This window comes from Electrophorus electricus, chromosome 13 (assembly GCF_041902795.1).
Source record: "Electrophorus electricus isolate QZ-2024a chromosome 13, ASM4190279v1, whole genome shotgun sequence".
NCBI classification, from domain to species: domain Eukaryota; kingdom Metazoa; phylum Chordata; class Actinopteri; order Gymnotiformes; family Gymnotidae; genus Electrophorus; species Electrophorus electricus.
In genome coordinates this window covers 16,432,734-16,456,773 of record NC_137509.1, presented here as the reverse complement: position 1 = coordinate 16,456,773, position 24,040 = coordinate 16,432,734, and the positions used below count along the sequence as shown (strand labels likewise).

At 40.0% G+C, this 24,040-nt stretch overlaps 1 protein-coding gene across 2 annotated transcripts; it reads left to right on the top strand.

The window, feature by feature from the left end:
- The first annotated feature begins 1,625 nt into the window (after positions 1-1,625).
- On the top strand, positions 1,626-6,658 carry adcyap1a (adenylate cyclase activating polypeptide 1a). 2 transcript variants are annotated; one of them, XM_027013136.3, is made up of 7 exons: positions 1,626-1,986; positions 2,420-2,515; positions 3,254-3,388; positions 3,801-3,905; positions 4,419-4,553; positions 5,029-5,149; positions 6,209-6,657. In XM_027013136.3, exons 2-7 carry the CDS (start codon positions 2,424-2,426, stop codon positions 6,215-6,217), a joined length of 597 nt encoding a protein of 198 aa, XP_026868937.1. In that variant the 5' UTR covers positions 1,626-1,986; positions 2,420-2,423; the 3' UTR covers positions 6,218-6,657. The 2 variants fall into 2 exon arrangements, with proteins under 2 accessions (XP_026868937.1, XP_026868939.1); XM_027013138.3 differs by lacking the exon at positions 1,626-1,986 and adding an exon at positions 2,018-2,198 and having other exon boundaries at positions 6,209-6,658.
- The last annotated feature ends 17,382 nt before the right edge of the window (positions 6,659-24,040 follow it).

Here is a 24,040-nt window from a genome sequence, read left to right as displayed (position 1 = left end):
GTGTGTGTGTGTGTGTGTGTGTGTGTGTGTGTGTGAGAGAGAGAGAGAGAGAGAGAGAGAGAGAGAGAGAGAGAGAGAGAAAGAGAGAGAGAGAGAGAGAGAGAGAGAGAGAGAGAGAGAGAATACTATTCTTTCATAACATAACTCAATATAGTGTATTACTACTCATTAATGACCTAAATAGCTCATATTCCTGAAATTCTAATTTCAGGTTGCATCTACAAACTCTCTGAGAGGTCTCTGTTGTAAACATCCTTTTGTGTTAAAAAAAAGTAATAAAAATTATGGTGTAAGTTTAGACTTATCAGATGCATGACAGGATTCTGTGCCACTTACCGCTTTGGGGTCACTTTGCCGGCCGGATATTGGCAGTACTTGCAGTATTAGATTTAGGTTATTTGCCGGTGTGGTTTTGTTTCGGGGAAGTGTGTGTGTGTGCGTACAACGTTCTGCAGGAACACAGCCAGAACGAGACCTTACGGCAAGCCTCCTGGAGAAGACATCGTGATATTACAATATGTTTAAATCGTTAGACGTTAGACAGCTAACGAAGAGAAATTTACAATGTTCCGATTGTCATTAATAACGCTCTCTCTGGGTTCTTAATGTCGAGGGGCACCATACGTACCATATGCCACTGTCACGGGAAAAAACAAACAAACAAAAAACCCCATAAATAAATCTCTGCAGTAATATAATGTATTTGTTAGTCTAAAACACATGATGGCGCAAGTTGTCTAGTAATTTGAGGTTCCTTTATGAAGGATACGAAACGATCGTTTTTGGATTTGTTACTAGAACTTTCAGCTCCTTGTGTCTCAGAAAAAGTATTCCTAAATATTAACCACATGACGAACGATCACCCAGACCTGGATAATTCATTCACAGAAGTCTCAGGGCGAGTGCCGGACATGCGCAGAATTTGAATTAAATCTTTTCGCCTGCTAAAATGCTGTTTTTTACTTTTTTCCTTTATTTGTTACAATTTTCTTTGATTTCTTTATTTGTTTGAGCATAATGATTCAGGCTAGATAAGAAAACAAAAAGTACGACCTAATTAATACAACAAAATGAAAAACTAATAAATATACATATATATAAAACCGGAAACGTCTGAAAAATGCGGTCTGATGAATGTCACTTTGTCATCCACGTTTTTCCCGCAATGTGGCCTTTGATTTTTAAAAAGACAATGCATGAAACGCGAAAAACATCAAGGACGTATTTGAATAATAATTCGTATCATTCTCAAATGACTGGGGAACGACATTTTCGCGACTGTCAGTGGGGAGATTTCAGCACCCGCCACTGGGACAGCTCCGGAAAGAGGCATATAAGTGTTACATCGGACAGGCAAGCAATTCCCTGGCGCCAAGTTAAGAATGAGTCATATGGCAAGTATCTAAAACTGTCCAGGCGTGGCGACCTCACCGTCTAAATCGTAAAACAGATTACGCTGACAAATTGTCACCTGTGGTGTCAATCGAGCGTTTTCCTTTCTTCTGCATGAAGAGCCCCAAGTAAAGCTTAACGACGTGAGCTGGTTCGTGACGAGGGAAGGAGCGTCGTTTTGCCCACTGTCAGGAAAGAGGTCAGTGACGTCGACAGCATCCCTAAGGTGCAGAGTGAAAAGGGCTCGCCTCGTGATGGAAGAATAAAACTCGCGGTGCCGCCGCGAGAATAAGACATGGGGGCAGATGATCTTGCGACTTCTAACAGCGTTCTCAACGAGGATATCTAAGAAAACCACTTTGGTGTGTTGTGTTGTTTTTGAACAGAAACGCAAGGACAGACTACGACCAAGTCGACTAAGTCAAGTTTAGCGTAAGAGGAAAAGACGGACAGTAGAGGTCTGAAAGCACGCACGAGAGAGAGAGAGAGAGAGAGAGAGAGAGAGAGAGAGAGAGAGCGAGAGAGCGCGATCGTATCTCATCCTTGTAATCGCAACCTCAATCCGGACTGCATCCAGTTCCTCCGCTGCTGTAGGTATGTCACTTACGCCTAACTTCTTAGCTCATATGGAACAGCTCAAAGGACATACTAAATAGGAAGCATCTGAGGAGTTTGAGGAGAATGTTTCGTTTGAATAATTCAGTTCATATTTACACTTTTTATATGTACTTTAAGATCGGGAGCTTGATTACTGGGAAAAGTTGTAGACTTTTACCTTTCGAATGAACAAAGAAATCCTCTGAAAGGTTGGTTTCTCCATGATTCTGTGAGTGGTGGAACCCGTGACACCTGCTGCGTTCCAGCTTCATGGAAAAACTAAGTTTTAAACTTTTGAACGCTTCTCTTAATCAGATACAGTTTTAAAATAATTTAAAAAAAGAGCTCTAAATCAAACTTCAGTTTGTGCGATACAGAAAAGTTCATGTACTTTAGTTTAACGTTTGTAAGGCATCTCTCTCTCCCGCAGAATTATGTCGAGCAGCAAAGCGACTCTAGCCTTCCTCATCTACGGGCTCCTTGTGCACTGCAGCGTGTGTTCTCCAATAACCTACCCAAACGTCAGGTACGAAACCCGTGTCTACCGGACCCGCGAGTGAACTCTATTGCAATTTTACTACAGCTAGGCGGCTACGTTTCAGGATAGATAAAAAACGAAAGGATGGAAACACAGATAGAATTATTTCACAGACATGGTTAATTATCGTAAGCTCACAAACATTCGTTCTGGTGACGATGAACTCGCAGCAAAAATTAAGCGACATTAACTAATAGCGTAGGCTATTCTATTTAAAAAAACGTTTGTTTGTTTTTTTTCTAATCCTGTCCGTGATGCTCCGTCCTTTGTCTTGATGACTGTATAAGCAAATAAGGGAATTAATAATTAAATGATATAACACATTAATTAAAATTATTTTCCAAAACATTGCTAAGAATTTAACAAGATATCGTGCAATTAATTAAAGTAAGAAATTTGAACAGGTTGTTTTAATGCGTGATAATGGAGTACTTACGAACACATATTTGAAGACCTTTCTTTTGTGAAAAACTTTTTTATTTACAGTATTTTTGGAGAGTAATTAATGAAATAAATAGTATTTATTTTTATAAATTTTTATATTTATATATTTTATTGTATTTGCTTGGTTTTTAAACGAAACTAATTTGTTTTTCTATTGGAGAGTCAGTTTTTACTGTCAGTTATGGTTAGTTCTGTATGATCAAAAGTTCTAAACTAAAAATCAAAGGCCGAAACATATCTGTTAACAACTCGCAGAAACCTCTAATGACTACTTTACTTCAGGTTGGAGAATGCGGGCTACGACGAAGAAGGTAATTCGTTACCAGATTTGGCCTTTGACAGTGACCAGGTTGCTCTTCGAGGCTCTCCGTCAGTCGTGGATGATGTCTTCACGTTATATTATCCACCAGAGAAAAGGTGAAGCTTCCCTCCATGCCCTCTTTGTTTCGGTCATCTAGACATTCTTCCACTCATCCGTGTGTGGAATCTTTCTGTCGATGTATCGTTCATCTTTGTGATGCATATGTTCTGTGTCTTGTGCTTTCTTTAAGACCTACAGTTTGCAGTAGGTCGAGATAAGATTAGCTGAACATAATATGCAGATCCTTATGGGAACAAAATAGATCAACTTAGTATGAAAAGATCAAAGCAAGTGAGTTTAGACAGTATATTTCGAATCGAATTACCTGAAAACTGTTAGGCTTGCGTGAAACATTCGAAATTGTGTTCGGCCCTATTTGGGGCAATGCATGACACATTGTCGTCCGAAATGTTGCCCCGCCGTGCTGGGTGTGTGAAAATGTCTGTGTTTGGCGTTTTGTCACCCCAGAACGGAAAGGCATGCAGATGGGATGTTTAACAAAGCCTACAGGAAAGCGCTGGGTCAGTTATCAGCTCGGAAATACCTGCATTCTCTGATGGCTAAACGCGTAGGGTAAGCGCTCTCTCTCTCTCTCTCTCTCTATCCCCCCACCCGCCCCTCTCTCTCTACTCATATTCTCTTCCCCGCTTTCTGAAAACAACCGCCCCATTTTTTAATATCATGATTTGATACCTGATTTAGTGCGTGTTCTTTGTTCACCATTCTGTTTCGTGTTACTTATGTCGCCTGTTTGTGAGTGGTCCCAAGGACTAAATAATCTGTATATGTCTACTACAAATATATCTAATAGAATGAAAAGTACATTGAATAATACATTGAAAGTATGTATGATATGTTTTATCATTAATTTTGTTAAGAAGTGCTGCATAACCCTATCGAGAAAGTGAACTGCCATCTCAGTTATTTCTCTCATTTAGGGTAGACAGACACGAAAGAAACAGCTTAAGCAAGCGTTATGTTGATATGAATGAGTTTCAGAAGATTGCATGAAGAGCATTAAACTCCTGCGTTTGCGCAGCAGGGGTCTAAACACCACGCGCTCGTGGTTTTCTCTCTCGTGCGCAGAGGAGGAAGCACAATGGAGGACGACACAGAGCCGTTATCCAAGCGCCACTCGGACGGGGTCTTCACGGACAGCTACAGTCGTTATCGGAAGCAAATGGCCGTGAAGAAGTATCTGGCCGCGGTCCTTGGCAAAAGGTATAGACAGAGACTTAGAACCAAAGGACGACGGCTCGCCTATTTGTAGCGCTTTTAAAATACAAACATCTAACGATCTTGTATGTACAGCCCCAAATCATTCAGAATGTTGAGATAATGAGTCGATCGCGCCTGTGTTCTTTAAACATGTATTTATGTATGAAGTAAAGAAATTAAAATGAATATTTTGATAATAATACTGTTTTTCTTTTGTACTGAAGCACTTGAAAACGCACAGATCTACTTTGTGGACCAAACGTTTAGTTTGACCAAATAATAGTCTATATTTACCTATTTATTTTTAGACATTACGAAAGTGAGTGTGCATTGCTCCGGATACCTTGACTTAAATATATCAGCCAACATGAACATGAGTAAATAAACTGCCATGAAGACGTTCGTTGCATTGAATTTTACCTTCCTTCGATACTTCTGAACTTGTAATTAAGAGTGTAGTGTTTTTCATTTACAACAGCCCTGAAGACATAGATTTGGCACAATTTCTACAAGACATAGACATTGGGGAGCTCCCGGATGGGGATGAGTTTGAGGCATATTTGTGGAACTGGCTGAGGCAGTTCCCTCCCGATCTCCTGGTGAGTCCCCTTCCACCGCTGCCGTCCAGCCCTTTTTTTCGGAGGGGTGCCTTCCGCCCCTCCCTCTTTCTCCCGTGAAGTTCCCCCTCCTTTCTCGTCATCTATCGCTTGAATCTCACAAGCCAAACCTTTCCCTCACCTGTCCGCCCCGCTCTTCGACTCTCCACCAACCATGACGTCTATCTCATGTCAGCAGGTTTGTCGCAAAATATTTCTCGGGTTCCACGTCGTGGACAATCAAGTAGGGTCACCCTCCAGTACACAGTCAGAGCATTAGAACAGAGGCCTAGCCACACTGCTGCTCCTGCAAAAGTCTACCCAAACTCCTCATCTGTCATCCTTCTGAGCTGTACTTTTTTTCCACTCCTCTATCCATGAGGCTGGGACTCCAGCCTATGAATGTCTGTGTATACATGTGTTTGTGTGTGTGCACACACGTTTTCCTTAAGAAACCATATAATAATTATAAGGATCGAATTGCAGATTAAACTACCTCTGAAGTCTGCCTTTGTTAATGCCAGAGATCTACATTCTCTGTGCTCACCCCACTTGTGTATTTTCCTTCTTCTATGGTCTGTCAAGTTGGTAATGCTGTGGAGGGATGTAATTTGCGACCTGGAGTTCTAGGCACCTCTCTCTTGTCTCCTTAGTTATGAATATTATTGGGATACTGGAAGTTCATTAGAAGGATCATACTTTCATTCAGTCATAGGTGATACAAATGAACGTGAGGATTAAAGTATGTTAAGAAAAGATAAAGTAAATCCTGAGGAAGAGTTGGAAGAAAAATATCTGATTCAGTAACAAATATCAAGAAACACAGAGTGAGTGAGAGAGAGAAAACCTATCAAATATACAGATATAATAAATAAACAAACAAAAACAAACAAATAAACAAATGAAATAAAGACCCTAACATCTTAAAACACACAGCTGTGGTGTGTGTGCGCATGTGTCTGTCTGCCTGTATGTATTTGTGGGAGAGAGTGGCAGAGTATGTGAGAGAGAGAAGGTGTGAGCGTGAGATCAATCTGTGTTTAATTATGCGTTCTCCTGCAGGCTTTGTGACACAGGAGGGCAGCCTGCAGCTCGGGTGCCTTTGCTTCGACTTTAAAAATGGCCACCAATCTCAGATGGCACGTTAGTGGCCCTCCAATGCTGCACATCACCTGCTCACACTCCCCCCACTCCCTCCATTTCACTGGATCACATTACATTTATTCAAATGTCACCTGGTCCCACCCTAATTTTTTCCACTTCCTCTGCCATTTCCTGTTGTGTTTAAGCTTCATCACAACATCATGTGTGATTGGTAGCTGAGTAGAAATCATTGAACACTCACACTCCTGAAACTCATGCTGTGTGTTTAAAGTTTAACATCGCCTGAAGCCTTACTTTAAATGAATCTTAAATAAGCAAATCTATTTCTTGTGTAGATGAATAGGTTATAATAACACACGGGAACCGCAAAAGAGTTCACCAACAAAAATGTAAAAAAAAAAAATTTTAAAAAAGTGTTGTAAGATTTGTATGAATAAATTTTTGTAAACAACACAATATTGTCTAAGTTTTTAAACTTATTCAAAGAAATTCACAATTTGAAGTTTGAACTTTAAATCTTGCCAAACGTACTTATTGATCATCCAGTCATACAGTGGATGATCTCATAAACAAAAGCAAATAAATAAAGACACCAATGACCACAGGATCAGGATCATAAAGAACATAAAGAACATAGCTCAGTAAACAGGAGAGCATAAGGGGCAGAATTTGTATATTCACACCTTCCATGTTCAATGTAAACCATGGAACACGCACCAGAACCAAACAAAAATGGGATGTCTCAGGTGGTTCAAATATGAATACAAAAAGATTACCGATAAGAGAAAACTCAAGCCAAGGGTAAAAAATTAATGTGAGTTAAAAACATCAAGAGTAACTGAAATTTTGGAAAAGTCTGTAGAAAACGTGTAAGTAGGCTCTGGAAGGATAAAGGTAGTACACAGGTTGATAGACTCTTGATAGGTCTCCAGGAGTGGTAGTGATAGGTAAACTGCTTATGAGCTGGCTGACAAGGAGAGTATAACAAGGATGAAGTCAAATTATTTCAGTTTAGGCTTATCTAAAGTAGACCTAAAAGCAGGTGAACACAGCAACACAAGATACCTTACAATGATGAATGAGTCCAGGTCTCTGGACCATGCAATGCCTGAGCCTTCCCTACTCACAAATCCAAGCCAGAGGAGCAACTATGTTTTAGTTTGTGTGTGTGTGTGTGCATTTGGGGGGGGGGGGGGGGGGTGAGAGAGAAAAAGATAGAGACCAAAAGAGAAACAGAGAGCGGCAGGAGGTGAGAGGTGTTGTCTCCTACAGATCTATGACTTCTTCAGGTGTGTTATGTGGTACAGAGACTATGGGAGTTCAGGAAAACCTTTTAGTGTCTGTCAGAGAGGATCAGAGTTAATAGGCCTTACATCACTACATCACAGTAGGGAGAAAATACTGACCTTTACACACACACACCCACACACCCATATGCACACCTTTGTGCATGCTTATATTCACAATGAACATCTAATTAATCAATCTAGTGGTTAATTTAGTTTACAACCTCAGAATCAAGGAAGAAGTGAATTTTAGTTTAGTAATTTCAAAACAACAAAATTTGAAATATAATTTAATATTTATATATTACATTTACAGTCACTAGGTTTACACAGCAACAGTAACCCTTCATCGGCTTTCATATACCAGTTCCCCTATAAACACACACATGCATGTGCCCACATTTTTATCCAACCAAACTCAATCAGCCCATGTTGCCAGGCAACGAATCCCAGGAGGATGCAGTGTCGGCGGGTGTGGCAGTGATGGACGATCCGGTTATGACCTGACTGGATCGAGCCATATGAAACTTCACCCATAAAGAACTGGTACAGGACAAACGTTTGTCAGATCAGTGCAGATCTGTCCTCTTCAGTCTCTCATTTCTACTTGTTTATATGCATTGCTCCACACATTGCATGTTAAATGTGATTTTCTTCTCACTTCAACCAAAGTAGTAGGTTTGACCTATACGTACATTAATAAAGTGCATTTCATTGTGGCTCATTATTAGTGCTGAACTCAACAGTCTTTGTCCATGGTCTTTATAGATGGTGTGGCAGTAGGACTTTTTTAGGTAATGCAGCATACTTTAGAATTTTCTAATGCTACATTTGGTAAGCTAAAAACAACAGCTCATATTTGTCAAATTAATCAAAATAGTTATGCTGATCATTTTATTTGCTTTATACCCTTATTAATGCATTCATATACAGGGTTGAGCTGAAACCTGATCAGGAGTCTCACTCAGGGGAGCTTGATAAAATGAATCATTCCTGATCCTTATGAGCCAGTCTGATTTAACTTTTGCATGGAATTCATGAGGGCTTTAATTTCCTTAGATACAACAAATTATCATCCCAGAGAAAATTAAAAAAAATAATAATATACCTTGGGAGGCTAAGTAATAAAACAAAGTTTCACTTAACCACAATGAATCTCAGTTATAGGCCATGCAAGAAATGTCTTTGATCCATCTTGTCAAACCTTGGCATGTGTCTGTTTTTTATTCTTTTATTATCAGAAAGAATATTCTAATCTAAACACATTCTCTTAAGATTTTCCATTTGTTAACACTCTCCCAGTGGTTGTGAAAGCTGAGAGGAGAATGCCAAGTAGTGTAAGGTGGTTAGTGAAATCAGACTCCTGGCCATCCGGTATGCTCCGTAACATCTGCAAAGAGGAAGGGTGCCTAGATTCTTCACTGTGTTAGAATGCGGATCAGTGTGTCCTCGGAGACCCCCAGGCACACAGAGGGACACAGGGCACTGTTGAGCCGGAAGGGCTAGAGTGGTGCTGAATGGGGAAGCTTGGCAAAGTGACTGATGAAGACCTGCATGTGCCGCTGTCCAGTTTGCACTGACAGGGTCTGGGATGCTGCCCTAGGTTCAGATTTTGATCATGCAGCGGCTTCAGTGACACAACAGGACCCTAACATGGATGGTAAAAGAAAAACGATATATTTTTTCAAAAGTGTGGTTGTGGGAAACTTGCAGGGGAGAAGGTCAAGCTCTGTGGTTCAGATGTGTGTTTGGGCTTGTGTGGAGGGACATTCATATCACACAATGTGTGTAGATGCACTTGAAAACATGAACTTGTAAGTTAGATTTCTGAGTGCATAAGGACACTACCCTTCAATATACATACATATGATTAGTTGTGCATAACTGACTTGTAATGCATTGTGTTGAATTGTGTTCAACTTGCATGCACATGTTCACACTCATGGATACAAGACACTTCCTGCTAGCTGTGAATTTATACAGTCACAGCTAGCAGTAACTCAGTACCTTATCTTGTGGGGGGCTGGGGTGTTAGTTCTCCCTGGAGACCATCTATAAAAGCAGTTAATCCTTAAGACAAAATGGACACAACAGCTATTCCTATTTCCTACTCTTCAAGTTTTCTATATTAAAAAAAAAATGTTTAGGAACCTGCAATGATGTGTCTCAGATCGCAGAGGAAGAAGCCCCGAGAGGTCAGCTGTAGCTCGTCCTGTCTGTCATTGATCTATGGTTAAAAGGGCCAGAGTAAAGAGCCCTTTCTCTTATGTTGACAAACCTTTGGCATCAGGTAATGGACCCTGCATCCTTTCGTGTTACTTGTCAGATATATAGTAAAACTGGCGTGAAACAGGACCACCTAATGGATCCAGAGTCTTAGGCATCTTGTAATGACATATTAATGACTGTAGTTAATTAATCATTCATATTCATTACTGAACAATATGGCTCAAGATTAATAAATGCATAATAAACCGGGATTATATTATTTATTTCAATATATTATTTTAAGACCCCAATAAGGGCAAATGCTCACTTAGTTTTGTGCACATCCATCCTTGTTCTACCACTAAGTACGAGTCCCACTCAGATCTGGTCCCATCATGGTTATGACATTTAATCCATTATGATTTACTGAAAGACTGATTCTGTCTTTCAGGAAATGACGTTAAAAGGTGTGTATGCAGAAATAACAAACACAAGATTAACAACCATACTTTACAGATTATCAAATTGCACTTTCTCCTGCTTATTAAATAAACATTTCTCTTTGCCATGCTGTGTGGGCACAAAAGAACAGAGTACAACTGTGGTGAGTTCTAAGAGCAATCATGATCTGTGAGAGACAGAGTGAGATGGAGACATAGCCAGAAACATTGAGACATGGAAAAAGGTCTTCATAGGCCTTTGCATCAGCCCACCAGGACATTCATTTTTTAATTCAAAAGACTGAAGAAAAGACCAAAACAATACCCCCCCACCCCCACCCCTTACCCTCTTGCTCTTTCTAACCTCCTATGTCTAATCACCAGTTTAATGAGAGCCTAAATGTTTAATGCTTATAGCCATGACTCCTAATGAGTATGTGTGGGCATCTGTGTTGGGGTTGTATTTGTGTATGTGTGTGTGTGTGAGAGAAATGAAGACAGTCAGCCATCTGTCCAAGAGAACCTGCTTTCTGTTCATCATATTGACTGATGATAAAAGCAGTGGACTTCAAAGAGTCATCAGGGTTCTTTGATGCAGTATGTATTAGTCAAATGGGCATCGGTTAAATGTGCCTTTAAGTCTTGATTTCAGTTCTAATGCTATTTCCACTTAATTTCTTCCCTCATTCTATAAATAATTTATGTGTATCATTGTGCAGGACAAAAATAGAAGCTGCTTAAAGCCAGCAGCTTTTCTTTGTTGTCCCATCCTTTGTTATAGATGATCTCAACCACCATATGGTGTTAGTGTCACACTCAGACTAACACAGCAACTCAAAAGAGGGTGTGTGTACGGACACGCGCACATGCGCACGCACACACACTCCTTAAACAAGCAGTGGTTTTTAATTCCTATTTTTAATTGTTTTTCATCATATGAAACATGGCCAGATGTAATTAAGGAGAAGACTGTGTGAGCACACATCAGGGGGTGATGCAGATTGCAGGATGTAGATGAGAATTTGAGTGTAGCCTGACATAACCTGACCCCAGCTGTATAGTGTTCTTCGTGTATGTGTGTCTGTCTCTATTTTAAACCTGTCACTGGAGTGTTAAAATGAATGAGATAAATATGGTATAAATGAATTCAAGTGGAACTCGCTTGGTTCATACTAAAGCAATTTGCACTTGATTATCACAGCACAGCAGGTTTCAGACTAGCAGACTGTCAGACTGTTAAGTACCTCAAAATAGCATTAAAGTCTGATTACATTACATCAGTCTATGCACTTCGGTTACAGGAGCTGGTAGAGGTCAGATATTCAAGTAGCTCAGCAACATCTACAACTGAATGGTTGATCACTACTGCAGATATCAGGCATACATAGCTGTACACCTTTACAAGATCAGTCCACCGTGAGCCTTTGGGACAACATACCTCATAATGCTGGCTGGACATGATTGGTCAGCATGATTGGCTACAGTGAAGGGCAGAGTTTACTGCTGAAACAAAACCATTGTGCATAGTGGACATCGTGAGGACTACAAAGTCTGACAAAAGAACACGTCTGCTAAAGCATGCATTCAAAACACTGGAGCTTTTTAAACAAAGGAAAAAACAAAATGATGCGCAAGGGTTACATACATGCTGAAATAGTTCTAAAGAGAAAAAAAACAAGTGATTCATGTTTTGTTTTTGTTTTTAGTAACTGCCAGCATCTGCTTTCTTTACCCCAGAAATAAATATAACTTCTCAGCTCCTTTGTGGCTAAGTGGAAGTAGACTGATGAGTTCTTTTTTTAATGATTTTTTGCCATGTTTACAAGTCTGAGTTCATCATCTGGCTGTGTGGACAGTTAAAGAGCTCAAAAATGCTGAAGTACAGTAGAAAAAGAAGAGAGTTTGGGAGAGCTAGAAAGCGAGAGTGAAAGAAAGAGATTGGTAGAGAGAGCGAGAGAGAGCGCAAGAGGGAGAGAGAGAGAGCTTGATAAAGAGAGAAATGCCAAGCAAAGGGTAACAGGAAAATGAGAAACGATGCCACCATTTATTCACACCCATGCATCTGATTCAGATAGGGTGTGCATATGACGTCAGGTAGAGTGAGAGACTGTTTGCTCATGCATGTGTGTTTGCAGTTTGTCAAAGGGCCCAAGGAGAGTGTGATGTCACAGCTGTCAGACTCCTGTTGAACTTTATTGGTTCAGCCCAGGTTACATAGCACAACAGCTGCCACACACACACACAGCTCTCTCTTTTTCTTCCTCTCTGTCTCCCTTCTTCTCTTGTCCCTGGGGACTTTGGTCCAGATGGAGCCTCTCCACTGCTCACTAATTACACTGCTCCCTTGTGCTTATCAAATTCTGTTAATTCTCTCTCTCTCACACACACACACACACACACACACACACACACACACACACACACACACACACACACACACACACACACACACACACAGAGAGAGAGTTGTCATTCAAAGCAGGATTTACAGTGTCAAATGCAGAAGACACATTTTTAAAATTCATCATTTAAAATCCCAATCACAGCCCACCAACTCATTCTGATGTGAATGGCCATTTTGGACAAACTGGGAACCAGTTTGTCAATATCAGTTCCATATGAATTCAACATTTAATAGCAATTGCACAGGTCCAGCTATAGCGGTTGGTTCTGTTGTCCCATACTCAGTGATATGATAAACAATATATGCTGAAATTAAATAAATAAATAAAGTTTGCATATGTCAGGAACAAAAGCTGCAAGAAGTGGTTATGCTGGAGAGCATAATTTCCTGGTCTAGTAGATTGTAATATTCCTGGTGTGTAATATTGTGTTATTTTGTATTACCGTGGTGTTTCTTTTTCTGTTTATGGGCTGCTATCTTGGGAGAAGCACCAGAAAAACCCTTCCCAGTTATCACTATACATATGGGTGGGGCATTGGACATTTGGCATCAGGAGCAAAGCTACTTGGTGGATTGGGGGGGACTAGTGCCCCTGCAGTTAAAGCTTGGCCACCCTCCGTTGCCCCCCCTACCCCCAGTTAAAGCTGGGCCCCCCTCCATTGCCCCTTGGTTAAAGCTTGCCCCCCCCTCTGTTGCTGCCACCATTCAAAGAGAAATAAAAAATATATATATGACTACCTCGAAAAAATAAACCCATAGAAGCCTTGTCCTTTACAGTCATTGTAGACTACTTTTAAGAAAGGAATCTTTACAGGTTACTTTTAACAAAGGATCACACACCAAAGCAGGAGGAGTGCAGAGGGGCAGAATTTGATGTCATTGCAGAGTGACAGCCAACTAGCTAATGACCATCTGTCAAAACCAGCACAAGGACAACACTTCTAGCTAGCCAGAGGAAAATCAGGTGAGTTGATACATTAATGGCAATCTGAGCTGTCATTAGCTAGCAAGCTAATTAGGCCTAGCAAGCAGTGTAACAATGTTACCTAGCCTGATGGTTATTGCAGTTAGTTAGATAGATAACTATCCAAGCTAGCATCCCAAACTTTAGCCTATGCAAAGAAATAAAGTGAATATTTCATTAGGCCATTCCACACCCTTTGGTGATACAGGGGTATGTAGTCTATTGGCATTATTAAATAAGATACCATAATCATTAAAAGATTTTTCATAATCTGCCAAGAGGCACCCCAATAAAATGTCTGGATCAAGATAGCTCCCCCAGTAGAAAAGTTCTGTCTATGGCCCTGTGCGGCATACTGTTGGACTTCATCAGGGCTGAGTATTGGCTGGTACCTGTAGTATGGTGAGGTGTGGCTGAGTACTGAATAACTGTACTTGGGCCACGTTTGGCATGATGCATGTGGCCCACATCTCAAAATAAAAGACTGAGGCCAATACTGGTAACAAAGAGAATAAGCATTGTAACTTGTTAAATACCATATAGCTAAGTAGTGTGTGGCAGTTAGGGATGGGACACTTGACACTGACATTTCAATACTTGTATTAAGCTTTCAAAACACCCCATGTTGTGTGACCATGGCTAAGTGAAGCGTCTGCTGCAGTTTACCTGGTTTACAGGTGGCATGCAATACTTGTCTCCCTTAAGTTGATTGACAATATCTGAAACAAACCTGGTCACACAGCAGTCTCACCTGTAAACTCAGAGTGCTTTAAAGTCAAGGAAACACAACAATTATGAGGGATTTTGTTAGTGGAGAAAGATTTGAGAGATAGAGACATAGCGACATACAGCGATTGACATTGTGATTTAGTGAGTGATTAGATATAAGGTTAGTGAGAAGATGTACTGATAGGCTAGTGAGAGTGAGTGATAGTTAGGAAATATATAGTGACATTAACATATGGTGTAGGTAGACTGATAGGCTAGATGGAGAGTCCACATAATAGATCCGGATCTCTGTTGTGGGATTTCATTTACTTGAAAACCCCAAATAAAGTGGGGTAACTTAATTGTGCAATTGAGGACTACTCATCCTGCTATTTTAGAGGATACAGGGGGAGGATCTGTTCCTAGGACCCATGATCCTCTGGTTTAACTGCAGGAGTGATGAGCTGTATATCAACACCTTTATATAATGTTAAAAAATAAACCTATGTATACTAACTATAAGTGTTCCATGTGAACAAATATTTTTACAAGGCTGGGGAAGTTATTTCTAATAAGAAAAGCAAGCCAACTCAGCCAAAAATCATCAGAACAAATTATGTTTTTGAATAACAGTCTTGACATTAAACAAATGAGACATTTCCCTTTAATTTTGCCTTATTGATCTTCATTGTCGATAAGTATAAATACTAGATTAATTCCAGATGAAATATGTTCCACAATTAAAACACATTAAAGGGGCCTACTAGCCATAGGCTACAAAGTACTGTATACTCAAACCCACAAAACCCATGTGGTTATTTACCCCAATAAACATGTCAGCCTCTTGTCAACAGATTATCTTGCTAAATGTCATTTACACAGGAAGATGAAAAAACAACTGAAATAGCCTCAGAGATGTTAATGAAAGCCACACACAAAAAAACAAAAAAACAAAAACGAATTGAAACATTGTTCACTGCAGTCTCAATTTGCTGTTTTTGGAAATCTGAAAGTTTTGCTTTCTTTGTTTATTGTGATTTTTCTGAAATATTTATTTTTATTTAAGATGTATTGATAGCCTGTCATTACTCACCAAACTAATTGTTCATTTCAAATTTGTCAACGCTTGTCTGAGTTATTGGTTCACAATTACATTATCAAGATGTGATGATAGTCAGTATACATCACCATGGAGATGGGTGTTGGATTGTTTTGAAACCTTGAAACAGTTTCCAGCACAATTGCTCCAAATGTTTTGTTGTTTTCCAAAGGCTCAAATGCTGTTTCTTTCAGTGGCTGAGGTAGGAAAGACAAGAAATGATTATGGAAAAAAGGCTGGGTACAGGACAAGGTTAAAATGTTGTGACAGTGTTGAAGGAGGAAAAATGGTTGCATTCTGCCAAAAGCTATTAATTTTACCTAGCTACTTTCTCACATGACAAACATTATTTAATGCTATGATCAAACAGCATGACCTATATTAAACTACTCTGCAGTGAGTGCACATGGTTTGGTGAATTTTATAAGATGAAATGAGCATTTGCCATGCCCGGCAGACCTTCACAATACACGCATCCATTACCCACTAGATAACTGCTGATACACAGGGTGTGGGGGGATATGGGCGTGTTTATTTTAATTATTAATGTTACTGTTGGGGGAAGGGTTGGCATTGTATGGGACTGGAAATTGTACACACTGCTCATTTATTATATAATTTTCATACAGTTACTCTCTACATGTAACCTGATTCTATCCTGTTCTTTGCATCTGAGGGAAGGGTTGGCACGGAGGATGGGATGAGGGAAGTGGTGGGAAATGAACAAAATAAGCTATCCTGTACCTACGCCAGGTACAGGATCAGAATGATCAGTCTGTGCTGTGGCTGCACATCGTGGCTAAAATTTTGCCAACCAGTCTACCTGCATGCGGCTGAGTGAATTCTGGCATGTGCAATTTGGGCTGTGTGTGGATTGATACAATCTCGCTAGCTGAGTAGTTGATCTGTGTGGTTAAATGAATATATACTCTACTCAAAGGGAAATGATCTTATCAAAAAAGTGATTAACATATCAGTGAACATGCTGTGGCTTTTAAATCTTTTCATTTAAAAGCCATATAAATAGATGCTAAATTCACAAATTCCTGAATATGATGACGACACTACATGAGTCATTTTGATACTAGATATTACAATGATATTGGATGATATTGGGCTTACCTAAATACCCAAGTATTATTTCCCATGCTCAATCTACCAATTCTTAGATTATCTAAACAAAGTGTTACCCTGACATGCTAACATGAAACAGCATTCTAGTTATCAATCCACTATGGGTCACAGGTATGCCTTTGTAATTGTGAAGACCTGGCTATCACGCTCTGCACTGCCCACAAGGTCACGAGCCTGCATGTTATAGCCAGCGAACTGCCATCACAGCTGGTGATGCAAAAACATGCACACAAGAGCATGAGGCATAGGCCTACAGACTTTCAGTCAGTCAAAGCGCCAAGATGTGTGCCTGCTAAAAGCTCATTCAGCTTCGCAATGTTGCATGATGCTTAGTTTAGTGACTCTCCCCTTTTATCAATGTGTCTATGAGGCTAAAAATGCAACATATTGATTATACTTGAACAAGTCTCATTATAATTAGGTTAGTAACAGTATCAGACAAAGGTAAGACACAGCCACCAAAGGTTTTCCCTGAGGAGATGCTGTGTTTTAAGCAAGATAGTGGGAAAACCAACGCAGAAGATTTCTGTTGCACTCGTAATCCCATCCTTGTGGTGGAAGAACCATTGTCCTGATTTATAATTGACTGTTGGTGCTTTATAATAAAACCAAAAAGGGTAAAGAGATTACTAACCTTTATGGATTTGCCTACTGTGCCAGTGGCGGTACAGAGGGGGCAAGAGGGGAATGAAAGTTTGAAGCCTTTATTCTCCATGACAATTGTGTCAGGTACAAACAAGTGAGCTACAAGGCAGCAGAAGGAAATAAATCGAGGGTAGTAAACAGCAGGCAATGTGCAGCATCATCAGTGGGAACCTGTGGGCTTATAAGAGAAAACAAAAGGGGGGGAGAAACAGTTGTGCATGTTCTAATATGTAGGTGATTGGGACTGGCAGGTGCAGTGGGTTTGAGAGTGACTGAGTGGGCGTGTCCCTCCTGCTGGATGACTGGCCTACCGTGACAACTACACAATTCCAAGAAGCCATATAGCTAAGGAATATTAAATCTCAGTTTGAGGCTTTGCTTAACTTGTGTTCCTGATTTGATCTGCATGAAAGTTTCAGTCAAATCAGGGTTCGAATTTTGCTTCTGGATTGTTTCAGGAAGTTATGTCTGAGCTTGGTATTGATCTAATTACATCTTCACCATACCATCCACAGTCTCAGAAAGTCATTGTGAGATACCATCAGACTGTACCATGATGAAGACCCATTTACTCCAGTACCCTAGAGACTGGTATACAACTATGCCCTTTTTGTTGTTTGAAAATAAAATCGGATAAATCATTCCACAGTTCTCGTCTTTTGAGTTAGTGTTTGATCATGAAGCCCATGAAATGCTATTAAACCCACTGTTCCACAGGTTACCACCATTCTCTGAGATCAATGAAATATCTGACATGCTTTGCTCAAAATACCACAAGGTTCGAGCAATACAACACCCTTCTCATCCTGTGTAAACAAGCCTCACTTGCACTCACATGTAGCACCAGCCAATAATGCCAATAACTTTCTAGATTTCATCTAATACATTACCTCAGCCATTAGTGTTAGCTAGTGTTAAACAGCTCTTTAAAGCTGGGGGCAGTTAAAGCATTTTGTTCTGGTCTGTGCAACCCATGCTGGTTCTTAAAAACAGACACATGCTTTGACAATGCTAGTGAGCCCAGCGTTTGTAAAACAGTTCTCAAGCTGTGGGTGTAGATACTCTGATGGACATTATTCCCTTAGTAATATTTAAGGGAACCAAATCAGAAGTTTGTTTTACATCATGTTTGACATAGGTAGCCCACAAAGAATGACTGGTTTCTCTCATTTTATAGTATGTAGCTTGGTATACACTCCAGATTCCCAAATCAAAATCAGTTTATTTATATAGTGCTTTTTGCAACAGATGTCACAAAGCAACTTTACAAAGGTCCAAGTCCATCCCCCTAATGAGCAAGCCAAGGATGACAGTGGCAAGGAAAAACTCCCTAGAGCATGAGGAAGAACCAAGACCCAAAGGGGGCCATCCTCCTCTGGCCGACAACGGTCACAACAATATCAAAATTTTAGAAAAATAAATAAACAATAAAATGAAAAAAAAAAAAAGCAATTAATGTCTAGTCCAATTGAGATCCTAGTCTTGTCCCGATGGTGTGCACATGTCCGAAACCCATCCTGCAAGAGAACATCCGTTAAGGGTGATGGAGAAGTAGTTGGCTGGGGTGGCGGTGTAGCAGGCGACAGCAGGGAACATCAGGGGGTGGTGGGAGTAGCCATGGCAGCTGAGATGGGTTGAGGCTCAGTAACATCATGACATCAGGGGTAGGTGTACCCCAGCAGAGAGAATAGATTAGGCATGTCCACATACAAGGGTGTGTAAATTGTATGTGCACAAGCACTGAAAGAGTGAAATTTTCATAGCATGTCCCCTTCAAAGAGAAGTTGATGCAGAAGCCAACAGACAGCAAGATACTTCAGCATGTGTGTTTAAGAATAAAGTATGTGTTTATAAGAACACTTGTTTGGCCAGCCTGCCAAGGTGGTCTAGTCTCAAGGTAGCTCAAGAACAAATAAAGGGTCAGTATGAAAAAAGGGCAGTGGCTCATTCTTTTAAAGTGGGAAATAAAGTTGTAATATTACCTATATTTAGGGATTGGGATTGTTTGCCTTATACCATCACAAAGAAAACTGGTATTAGCAATGATGTGATTATTGCAAAAAGTCTAGATTGTGTCACAGTAATTTGTTAAAACCCTATTTTGAGCATCTTCCCACAATTACAGTAGCTTTGGTATCTGTAAGAGACTACACAGGATGACATTAAAGGCATAAAGAGCCAGTTTGTGCCCATCTTAGGAATTCTGAAGAGTTGGAGAAGTTCAGTGAGCAATTTATCCATTTAACCTTGGATCAGGAAGCAGATATTAAATTATATTAGTAGAGTTATGTCAGGCTACTCCTGGCCTCACCAATTTCATAGCTCATGTTGAGACTGGTGACACAGCACCTATCAGCAGCCATATTGGCTCTCTCCAGAAAAGCCTGAGAAGGTTAAGGACGACTTGGCTTATATGCTGGAAATTGGTGAGGCCATCAGTGAGTGGTGACTGGAGTCTACCAATGGTGTTGGTCCCTAAGCCTGATAATAGGCTTATACAAAATACAAAATAGATTTTGTATTGATTATCAGAAAGTAAATCAGGTTCCTAAGACAGATGCATTTCCCATGCGTAGCCTGGAAGAATGCATTGATTGTATTGGAGTTCAATTTGTGCCCAAGTTAGATGTTTTAAAGGGTTACTGACAAGTGCCTGTGTCTTAGCATGGTCAAAAGACTTTGGCCTTTGTTACATTCTGATGCTTCTACCTGGTATGAAAAATGCTCCAGCCATATTGCAGTAGCAGGGCTTTCTAATGTTCATACCTATAACAAATATGAGGTCATTTACAATGCCTCATGAATAGATGTCAAGCACTCTAGGCAGTTTTTTGCTTATTCAATGCATCAGGTGGGCCAGAATATGGTAGTACCACTCTAAGCCAAGATTCACGATATTGTGGAAAATTTAAAAGTTTGTCACGTACATAGTCATACATGGTGTAACTTGCAGTGAAATGGTTGTGACTGTTCTGTGAGCTGAAGAAAGATACAGGGATATTGTAATGTTGAGTGGTAATGGGGCGGACACGTGCAGAGAGGAGTGAGATTTATTATGAGCAAATCCAAAATCAGTCGTTAAAGCAGTCCAGGATCATAGAGCTGACACGGAGATTACGTGGCTACATGACTAACAAACAAAAACACGAAAGCAAACAAGAAAGCAGGCTATAACTAAGGCTAGGAAAACACCCTGGGCTAAACAAGACAGGCTAACAAATTAAGGCTTTGGAACACAGAGTCGAAAACAACCACATTCAAATGAACAGCCAAAACACAGGGCTCAAGACATGGTTTAAATACATGAATTTAACAAGGGACAGGTGTGGAAAATCAAACGAGGAGTGGAGAAAACAAAACTATGGCATGGAACTAAAAAACACACGACAGGGAAAACACAAAACACGGAACCCAGGTGGGACTGATCATGACAGATATACAAAAAAATTAATTAAATAATTTTCTTTATATTATATATATATATATATATATATATATATATATATATATATATATATATATATATATATATATATATATATATATGTATAATATGTATATATACACAATGTACAATTCCAGTTTTACAATTTACAGTTTAGTTACAGTTATTTTATGATGTCTCTATGTTATTGACATCATTCACATTGAGTGGTCCCCACAGTTCATCAGTTGCCCTGATTCAGGGCCAGAATGGCCTGCGGGAAGAAGCTCCTCTTCAGTCTCTCTGTGTTGGTCTTCAGGGAGCGAAAGCGCTTCCCTGACCTCAACAGAGAGAAGAGCCTATTGTTGGGTGGGGTCCTTCACAATCCTCCTGGCCTTGGTCTGGCACTGTTTGTAATATATGGTCTGCAGGTCAGGAAGTTCCGTATGAGTGATGCGCTCTGCTGAACACACCACCCTCTGGAGTGTGCTTGTCTATCCTCCTTGGTGCTGTTCCCAAACCAGATTGTGATGTTCCCCGTGAGGATGCTCTCGATAGTGCAGGTGTAGAAGTTCCGCAGCACCTTGGAGGGCAGTCTGAAGTCTCTTAGGCATCTGAGGTGGTAAAGATGCTGATGAGCCTTCTTTGCCAGGGAGTTGGTGTGGCAGGACCAGGACAGGTCCTGCGAGATGTGAACTCCAAGGTACCTGAAACTATCTACTCTCTCCACCGTGGTTCCGTTGATCTTCACGGGTTGGTAGTGCCACTCCTGCTTCTTGCTGCAGTCCACAATCAGCTCCTTTGTCTTGCTGACATTTAAGAGGAGATTATTTTCCTGGCACCAGTTTTCCAGGTGTTTAATCTCCTCCAGGTAGGCCCTCTCATTATTCTCCGAGATCAGGCCCATGACGACGGAATTCCCTATCTCTAGGTTCTGTTGTGAGCTAATGCAGGTTCTAGGTATATATGCATTCTATCTCAAGTGGGCCCAAACTGTGTAGCCATCAGAGAGCCATTAATTAGTTTATAGAAGAAAAGTGTGAAGTTTCAGTTAGACAAATGAACATATACTGTACAGCTCAAAAGGAGAGTGGGTGGTCTATGTTCAGGACATCCAATCAACAAGGCTTTAGGTGTAGCTTAGTCCTACAGCTGTATCATTTAGTTCTATAGTACAAGCCACTAAATGATAACATGATAGCTGATGTGCTATCCTGTATGCCTTTGGAGTGTTCTTGAGTTCACTCAATTAGTCTAGGGAATGGACCTTTTAAAAATAGCCAGGATAAGTTTAGATCCCCAGTGTTTCCCATTTTTCTTTAGAAGTTCTAGTGGGAAGGTCAGGAAATGTCATTGTTTCTAATTGTAAATAATAAATAAAAATGTGAATAAATAAATAATGTAAAACATTTAAAATAATAAACACATAATAGACATTTAATTTAAAAACAAAAGAAAAATGACAAAATGAGATTGGTTGGCTTTTTTCTTCTTTGGGGCGGGCGGGGGGGGGGGGGGTGTTCGGAATGGATCACTGGGTTGGGAACAAACTGTCAGTTCACACTGTTGCCATTGAGGGGTGCTGGACCAACAAATGTATGTGCTCCAAGATGGGTTCTGTATGTTTCTGCTTTGCCATTTTCTGGATTAGGTGGATGCCGTGGACCCAAAGTTTTGTTAGTTATATTTGCAGTCAGCTATCATCATATATGATCCCTTATTAAATTTTATTTAATCAACTAACTACACCCCATATAGGTCAACTCTGTGTCAAGAATGAGCCAGCCTGGACATTGGGGACTGGAGTTTGGGTAACGTCACAGTTTGGTGAGTCAGTGCTCCTCGATGACCTCCCAACCTTAGTATACTTATACACACACAAAATACAGGACTCGCATTAGCATTATGGGCACCATGTAAGGTCACTTATATTAGAAGGGGTGGCCCCAGCTAGATGGATAGATAGTTAGCTAGCAAACCTAGTACTTGAGTCCTAGACTTGTGAGATATCATTATATCATCAGTGTTAGTTGGCTCCGGGGCTCCTTAGGTGCCTAATTCAGGTATACAATGTGGTGGATATTAGTTTTTCTTGATCATGGCTAAAAGGACTTTTAGCCATGATCAAGAAAAACTAAAGTGTTAGTGAAGTTTTAGAGCTCACTCCTGGGGAGCATAATCCAAAGCCAAGGTACGTACTTCAGACATAAACTTAACATGGGTGTTGTCACCTTTTATTTATTGGTCATCGAAGACAAAGAACAATTGTTAATCAATGGGACTAAATGGGATGTATAATACTCAATTTACATTTCTGCCCAGTTAAAAACAGGTGGTTGTTGCTGCCTTCGGCTTTGTCAGTGCTTGTGTTATGTCTGTTCCAGTGGTAGTCGTACCATGGTGTGTAGTTTGACTTTCAGTAAAACTTAATGCACATTAATTATAAATGTAATACATGAGTGAAAATAATACATGATTCATGTAAAACAACAACAGATTGAACAACAGTTCAATTCATATAAATGAGTTAAAAATTTACATACTGAGGTTTTAATATTTAGGATTGTTACCTCTAATAGCACTTGCTACAGTCTAACTCTGTTGCAGGTACCACTAGCATAATTAACACCTTATGAGACATCTATGAAACATCCATTGTAGTGTGGATGTGTGAGCTCAAATGGCTTCTTAGGATGTCAAACAGTAAATAAGATCAAAATAGCCATAAACACTGATGATATTTTAGTGGAAGGCAATTAAACAGACTGTGTTACACAGCAAACACTTCCTGTTCAATGCAAGTAGCATTCTCTGGATAATTCTGAAAAGCTTTCTTCCATATTTTATGGAAGTATGTGGCACTGTGTTATATTGCTTTTATAGAAGCATTTCTTGTTCCCATGATAAAACACATAAGAGGAAACTAATTCTCTGTGATTAGGACAAAGAATAAATAAATGAATGAACAAATAAACTAATATCCAAACAAATCAATTTAACTACATAGCAGCTGTAAATATTTGCCATCTGTGAATGCTTATGAATGTTGCCTCATCCTTAGCCATTTGTTTCGCTCCAAGAGCAATCACATGCTTGTTCATGGTATTAAAAGCTTACATATCCCATATTTATGCTTTTTTTGGATGCCCTTATAGGAAGCACACTATAGAAGCTCTTTAGGGTATATATACTGTAGCTCTATTTCTTGAGCACTTTGAGCAAATAAGAAAGTCACAAATAACATTCATCCTCTCATCCTGAGTCTCTGTGTTTCTTTCTATTTTACTTTCATCCTTTTCTGCCACCACCCACTTGTCATCTCTCTCTCCAGGCCTCTCTTTTGCATTCTCTCTCTCCATGAATTATGATACTTTCCCACCACCCCCGCTGGCGCTATTTTCCTTATCCTCACACTCAGAGAGATGTCTAGGAACATGTCAGATTCCACCACTTAAATATTGAACCCACAACACCTGGC

What these genes read in the sequence shown, in the direction of transcription:
- adcyap1a (XM_027013138.3), top strand. Translation starts at nt 2,424, where the DNA reads ATGTCGAGCAGCAAAGCGACTCTAGCCTTCCTCATCTACGGGCTCCTT. An exon ending in ATAACCTACCCAAACGTCAG is followed by an intron (nt 2,516 to 3,253) that starts GTACGAAACCCG and finishes ACTTTACTTCAG; the next exon opens with GTTGGAGAATGCGGGCTACG. An exon ending in GCCGCGGTCCTTGGCAAAAG is followed by an intron (nt 4,554 to 5,028) that starts GTATAGACAGAG and finishes CATTTACAACAG; the next exon opens with CCCTGAAGACATAGATTTGG.